Consider the following 7777-nt stretch of genomic DNA (forward strand, 5'->3'; position numbering starts at 1 on the left):
AATGACGACGTTCTAAAACAGGGATAAACACCTGCAATCATAAGTAATAATTCATTTATTTGCGCACTTATTTATGAACACCTTTAAAAAATTTAAAAAATAAACACTAACCTTATCGACCTCCCACCATGCAGGATAAAGTTTAGCTTGTCCATTGCCCAACGAAAATGATTCATCTCGTTGATTCTTCAAGTGAACTGCGTGAAAAGCCGCCGGCATTATTGTATATCGCGAATTTTTTTTATTTTTCCTAAGCTTCCTTATTATTAGAAGACGTGACACCCACGCATCTATATGCTGTTTTACAAAAAAAATACATATATTAGTGAATTACATTAATTTTAAAAAAAAATTAATCAAAATCATATATAAGACAAATATAAGACTTACCTCCCCATCGAAATAGCCACTGTCTTCAACCCCTAATAACACACCCCACCAAGACCGATTAAGCAACAAATACATCTCATCGTTGAGTTTGCTTATGTCAGTGTAACACCCTTGGCTCCGCTCATGTAGATAAAAATTAACTACGGTCTTAGCCCAAAGGGTATTATCCAGAATTGTTTCCGGTAGTTGTCTCCTCTCCACTTCAGATACCGGAAGGGTACTAGCCGGTAACTCATACGAGAGCCAACTCTCATCCATCATGTCCGGCAACGGTGGGGGTTTCTTAATAATTCGATATATTACCCCATGTGAATCGGGCTCTGGAATGGTGGGAGGGACCTCTTCAACGATGACAGTGGCCTCTTGAACGGTGGGGGGGACTCTTGAGGGATGATAGGGGCCTCTTGAACGATTGGAGGGGACTCTTGAGGGATGACAGGTGAGTCAAGCTTCTTCTTGCGGAGTCTTCGCACCATTGGGGTGAACAGAGACGTAATAGCACGTGCACGCCGTCTGATGCGTGAACTCCGTCGTGCAAGGAAAACCCGACGTAAAGCATTCACCTTATCGGGTCGCTAAAAAAATTAATACATAAATCAGTAAATAAACAGACATGATATTAAACAAAGACAAATATGTTTCAAACTTGCATTGTATTCACCCAAGTCATTATTCTATCATAGTTCACAAAATGCATCAGATAACATTTCACAAGTAAGCACTTATATAAACATTTAAAAGGACAACATATATAAACATTCCAGAAGAAGAATAGTTTACTTTCGCAACACGAAACTTACTTTCGCAACGCGAAAATGACTATCGCAACGCGGAAATGGCTATCGCAATGCGAAATGAAAATCGCAATGCAAAATGAAAATTGCAACGACAAAATCGCAATGCGAAATGAAAATCACAACGACAAAATCGCAACGCGAAACACAAATCACATTGCGATTTTCATTTCGTGTTGCGATTTTTTCGTTGTGATTTTCATTTCGCATTGCGATTTTGTCGTTGCGATTTTCATTTCGCATTGCGATAGCCATTTCCGCGTTGCGATAGTCATTTTCGTGTTGCGAAAGTAAACTATTCTTCTTCTGTAAATTGAAACTTGAATGGATTGCATTACTTCAACCAAAAGACAAAAACAAAACTAAAAACAAATACTAACAAAAACAGTTTAGCAGTATTGGCAGCAGCCGAATGAATTTATTAAGCAATCTAAGTGAAATGGTTAATCTAAGTGAAATTACGAGTAAATTTATCATCAAGTTAAATATGAAAAATCTTAAACTTACCTCGTTGCGTAGAGTATGAACCTCATTCTGCAACGATGCTACCATCTCACGTAGAGCGGCTACATCACCGCGTAAAGTAGACACCTCAACACGCCATGCACTATCGTCTTTGCGTAAAGTACTGACCTCCTCGCGCGAGGCATTGACCTCATCACGTAACTCCCCTAACTCATCCCGTGGAGGTGGAGAACAAGGAGATAAACGTCGTGGCATCTTTGCCGGTCGCCTATCTTGCGGTGATGGTGGAGAAGAGGCTCGATGATGTGACAGAATAGGTGATGGATGTCGTTGTGGAGGTGTATAGTCGGGTCGATCAGGTGATGGCTCTGGGTGAGGTGATAGCTCTGGGTGAGGTGATGGCTCCCAAAGTGGAGGCTGCTCATCATCAGGGCCATCAAAAAAATGCTTACTAGCTTGCCACCAATCAGTGGCAAGCTCAGCTTCCGTGGGTGTCAGCCTCTGTAATGGAGTGTTGGCCTCCTAACAATATAAAAGCTCAAACAAAGTTAAACGTGTACTAGTAATAACTTGTTTATAAACATATGGTAGTATTTATGTTAACTTACATTATTTATTGTCGTATACCGTAGTAAATCTTTCCATTGCAAGGTTCGTTTCCTCTTCCAGGAAATAGCCCTGGGAATATCATTTGAAGTTTTTATTGCATATGTCTTCATGGCGGGAAAGGCCTCAAATATCCAAATCTACAAACAATATAATAACAAACATTAGTAATTGTTAAATAATTACTTATAATTTTGGAAACATTATATAAAAATTCTTACCTTAAAGGCCCAAATAAAGCCTGTCAAAGTGTATTTGGAACCATCGCCATGCAAACTTTTTCGATCATCCAAGGCAGACGATAACTTATTCCATGTAGCTTTCCATAAATACGAGCCCCATGGAAACAGGTTCCACGCATTTAGGTCTTCTACCAATTTGATTAGATCATTCGGAATAGGTTGTCTGGCCTCTCTGCCTAAAAAGCCGGCATGCAAAAGTATTAGAAGGCATACTCGGACAACATCGACGTCATCCATCCGAGTAAAACCATCTTTCTTATTCAATAATCTCGTCAGGTCTTCCACGTGTAGATTTGGCCTCTCCAGCTCAGGAAAAACCCGGGATAACCATGATGGGCGGGTAATGTGTCTAGTATACCGACCTACATCATCGTGTCCGAAGCGTAGACCGGTGATTAAGCAAAACTCCTCCCGCCCAAAACACGTATACGCCGGTGGAAAATCAAACCATAACTCTTCATCACGACGTTGTATAGTATCTGGTAGATCGCTAGTCATGGTTTGAAGAAACATGTGTGTCAACATCGCATCTCCACCGGGATGTTGTACTTTCAGCCATGGCCCGAAGCAAGTATCCTCAAACATTTTTCTTTATGCAGGTGAAAGCTTCGACGCAATTATTTTGGCCAGGCTGACTTTATTTCTTAAGGTCAATTGAGCCGAATAAAAGTTTTACAAAAACAATAAACATACTAAGTTAGATATACCAAAAACAATAATAAACATAAAGAGTAGTAGTTTATTCTTCAAACTTAAATTTGCAACACTGTGAATTTCGTATTTGTCTTTGTTTTTTGGTTGAAGTAATGCAATTCATTCAAGTTTCAATTTGCAGAAGAATAATAGTTTCTGAAAATGAAAATCGCAACACGAAAATGACTATCGCAACGCGAATTTGACTATCGCAACGAGAGAATCGCAACGCGAAACTAAAATCGCGTTGCGATTTTGTCGTTGCGATTTTCATTTCGCGTTGCGATTCTCGGTTGATTTAATAAGCAATCTAAGTGAAATGGTTAATCTATTATTGAAATTACCAGTAAACTTATCATCAATTTCAATATGAAAAACCTAATAATAATGCAAAAATTTCAAAAATAAAATAATTAAAAAAACTAACCCTCGGTGGTTGATTTGGTTGATTTTCCATTTCTGATTGTGAGGGTGGCTCTGAGAGATGGAGATAGACGGATTTCGTCGGAGATGGGGACGGATTTCGTCGGAGATGGGTGAGAGAGTGAGAGATGGAGATGGGACTGAGTTGCGATTACGGGATATACTATGGACGGTTCAGTATTCCAATATATTAATATTCGTGTTTGGAATTTGAAAATAAAATACGCGTTGCGATACTAATGGCGCTTTGAAAATCGCATTGCGATTATGTATTTTCTCGTTGCGAAAGTCAGTATCGCGTTGCGAAAGTAAGTATCGCGTTGCGAAAGTCAGTATCGCGTTGCGATTTACTTATTCGCATTGCGAATTGGGAAAATCGCAACGCGAAATTGAAAAATCGCATTGCGATAGTCATAATTGCGTTGCGAATCTGGAAACTAATTTGCGATAATGGAGATCGCGTTGCGAATTAGCGATCGCATTGCGATTTTGTTGGTCATTTTGGCAAATCCGAAAAAAATTAGTTAAAATCGTATATTATATGAGATTTTTGGTCACTGAGATTATTTTCTCTAATAAAAATAATAGGTCCAGCTCATTTTTTAAACGATGGTGACTTTTTATAGTATATTTTTCAAATTTAATATTTTAGTCCAATGTACAGGCAACCTCTAGACTACAATTAAAATCGATTTCTCCCTCCGCGTTTCATTTGGATTAATTTATGATTAATTTATTCAAATATTGGTGGAAATTGGAAGTCAAAATTGTTTAATATTATAACACCGAATTGCGATCCGTACACGGCTGCGCCGTTGCCGCTTCATTACATCTTTCCTCCTTTCCTCTTCCTCCACGCTTCCACATCCGAAATAAACTCCCCATAATTAATATTTTCTTTTTAAAAAAATAATTATATGATTTTAATTGTATTTAATAAGGATTACATTTTGGACTGCTCTTTTGTTTTCAAGGATAATAATAATAATAATACAAGTTTAAATCTTCAAATATATCCAATGTCTGAACTAATACGTAGTTGGCAACTAATTGTAAGCAATTTAGAATGGTAATATAAGTTTATTTTTTGCGAATATTTCTCTGTAAACGAGTTATGAAAGCTCATAGAGTTTGTATTGAGCATGAAGTGCGCCGCAAAAGAACTTCTGCATGTTGTCATGTTCACCATCTGAACACCCAATTTCTCTTTTCACTTACATATATAAGTACATACAAGGACGTCTTATTTTCCCCACACAGCTCCACCCTCTTCTTCTTCCAGTGTTCATTAGGGCAAACAAGATTCAAGTGGGAGAAAACAGTCAGATAAAACGATGAAACAGTCCATTCTGCTCCAGTTTTTACTTGGAATAGTTGTTTGCTTTGGTGTCTTCTTTTGCACCAATGCAGAAGATCCATATAGGTTTTATACTTGGGAAGTCACTTATGGAATTCGGGCTCCTCTTGGTGTACCCCAACAGGTTGATTTCTTTTCTTTCATTATTTTTGTTCAAGAATCTTAATAATGTTCATACACATATGTTCATATTTTCCTGTTAAAAATTTGCAGGTTATTCTTATTAATAATCAGTTTCCTGGACCTGCAATTGAAGCTGTGACCAATGACAACATAATTGTTAATGTCATCAATCAATTAGACGAACCCTTCCTCTTTACATGGTTAGTTGATGTTACTTGACTTGTGACGATGTTTTAGTTATGTGTGAAAGGTTGATAACCCTAGTTTTGTTTTTGGAAAATAGGCATGGAATAAAGCAAAGGAGAACGACATGGCAAGATGGTGTGCTAGGAACCAATTGCCCTATCCCTCCCCACACAAATTGGACATACAAATTCCAGTTGAAGGATCAAATTGGATCCTACATGTACTATCCTTCAACTTTAATGCATAGAGCCTCTGGTGGTTTTGGAGCTATCAACGTTAATCAAAGATCTGTGATTTCAATCCCATACCCTGAACCTGATGGGGATGTAACTCTCGTTGTTGGTGATTGGTACATCAATGGCTCCAAGGTATACCATTTTTCAACAGTATCATCTGCAGTGGCCCTCCAATCCAATTGTTCTAACCAATTACACATTGATTTTCAAACAGGCCCTACAGGAAAGGTTGGATTCAGGCTTGGATCTTCCTCTGCCAGATGGCCTTCTCATAAATGGTGCTATTAACTCTTACAGTTTCACTGGCCAGAAAGGTAAATTAGCCTTTTTTTTGCTTTGTTTGGGGGAAAACAGAGGATTGTGCTATACATGTATGCTGAATTTTGCTACTAAATTACAGGGAAAACATACAAAGTTAGGGTTACAAATGTGGGTATATCAACATCAATTAACTTCAGGATCCAGGGTCATCCGATGACACTTATTGAAGTTGAAGGAAGTCATAGTTTGCAGGAGGTGTATGAGTCCCTTGATATTCATCCCGGTCAATCTGTTGCTGTTTTGGTTACCTTACGTTGGTCGGTTAAGGACTACTTCATTGTGGCTTCAACACGTTTCACCAAGCCAATCCTCACCACTACCGGTATTCTTCGCTATATCGGTTCGAACACTCCAGCCTCCTTGCCATTGCCAGTCGGCCCAACGTACCACGTTCACTGGTCCATGAAACAAGCAAGAACCATCAGGTTGAACCTGACAGCAAATGCAGCTAGGCCTAATCCTCAAGGATCATTCCACTATGGGCAAATAAATATTATGAGGACACTTGTTTTGGCTAATGCAAAAGCCCAAATAAATGGCAAGTTGCGATATGCTGTGAACGGGATATCCTACGTGGATCCAACTACTCCATTGAAACTTGCAGACTGGTTTAACATCACTGGTGTCTTCTGCTTAAACAACATCAAGGATTCTCCTTCTCCAATTCCACAAGTCTTGGGTGTTTCGGTCTTCGGATTCACCCTCCATGACTTTGTTGAGATTGTTTTCCAAAACACTGAATCCATCACCCAGTCTTGGCATCTTGATGGCTCCAGCTTCTATGTTGTCGGGTATGCTTTGAATATAAACATATGTGTATGTATGTATGTGCAGTAGTTTAACATTTTACACGTTTCTTTAAAATTTCAGATATGGCGGTGGCAACTGGACAACTGGCTTAAGAAGACGATACAACCTGGTTGATGGAATACCTAGGCACACTGTTCAGGTTTATCCATTAGGCTGGACTGCAATTTTGGTTTCATTGGACAACAAAGGAATGTGGAATTTGAGGTCACAAAACTGGTCAAAGCGGTATTTAGGGCAACAAGTTTATCTTAGAGTTTGGAACGACGAGAAGAGCTTGTTTACTGAGGCCGACATCCCTGCAAATGCATTACTTTGTGGCAAGGCCCTTCAATTATAGAACACCATTAATATCATATTTATGTAATCTATTTTTTAAATTTCTTTTTTACCCCCTTCAATATCAGTCACGAGGGTGTGATTGTTAGGAAAAAGAAAAGTGGGGGACTTTGTTTCAATTATAGATTAAATTTAGTGTCCTAGCTATTGCTAGATTTTCTTTATTTCTATTAAATCACAATAACGAGTTCTTCTTTAGGAGTATGTAAATAACGTGGTGCATGCCACTTATATCCTTGAATGTCTCGATTTTCAATAATTTTTTATTAATATAATTTATCCTTTTTAAGAATGTTTGTAATTTTTTAAATTTAGTGTGACATTGTTTTTAGTTTTATAAATTATTTTTTTATTTATTTGATTTAAAAAATTAAAGTTCAATTGACCTATAAGTTTTAAATTAGATTTTTAAATATTATAATAGTGTTATAAACGAAGGAAATCTAGAATGAAAGTGTAGAGGAATTGAGAAGAATATAAAACGAAATCCTCATTGTTTTTTTTCCTTCACTTAAATTGCATATTTATAATATAAGTGTAGGAGATAAATGATAATGATAAAGCTTATATAATAAAAAATTAATACATGAAATAAAAAAATTATTTATCTAAATAATATATTATTTATTAATAAAAGTGCAATGTGATTTTGAGGGTTTCTCTCTCCTTTGACCTAAATATCCTCTCAATATTTTTGTGTCACTTTCTACATTCTTTTTTATTTTTATTTACCTGACGGAACAAATCTTAATATTAATTGTTAACCATCGATGATTATTATTTTTCTTATTATGT

At 37.3% G+C, this 7777-nt stretch overlaps 1 protein-coding gene across 1 annotated transcript; it reads left to right on the forward strand.

The window, feature by feature from the left end:
- The first annotated feature begins 4901 nt into the window (after positions 1-4901).
- Positions 4902-7020, forward strand: LOC120196679 (L-ascorbate oxidase homolog). Its single transcript, XM_039198422.1, has 6 exons — positions 4902-5094; positions 5184-5293; positions 5377-5647; positions 5730-5829; positions 5916-6627; positions 6707-7020. The coding sequence occupies exons 1-6, from the start codon at positions 4948-4950 to the stop codon at positions 6981-6983; spliced, it is 1617 nt and encodes a 538-aa protein (XP_039054353.1). The 5' UTR covers positions 4902-4947; the 3' UTR covers positions 6984-7020.
- Positions 7021-7777: the final 757 nt, after the last annotated feature.

Source organism: Hibiscus syriacus, unplaced genomic scaffold, assembly GCF_006381635.1.
Source record: "Hibiscus syriacus cultivar Baekdansim isolate YM2019G1 unplaced genomic scaffold, ASM638163v2 tig00117034_pilon, whole genome shotgun sequence".
Classification (NCBI taxonomy): Eukaryota; Viridiplantae; Streptophyta; class Magnoliopsida; order Malvales; family Malvaceae; genus Hibiscus; species Hibiscus syriacus.

Excerpts from the sequence above, each read along its gene's own strand:
- LOC120196679 (XM_039198422.1), top strand. The coding sequence starts at position 4,948 with ATGAAACAGTCCATTCTGCTCCAGTTTTTACTTGGAATAGTTGTTTGC. Across the intron at positions 5,095-5,183 it reads CTCTTGGTGTACCCCAACAG|GTTATTCTTATTAATAATCA; the intron begins GTTGATTTCTTT and ends AAAAATTTGCAG. Across the intron at positions 5,648-5,729 it reads GGTACATCAATGGCTCCAAG|GCCCTACAGGAAAGGTTGGA; the intron begins GTATACCATTTT and ends ATTTTCAAACAG.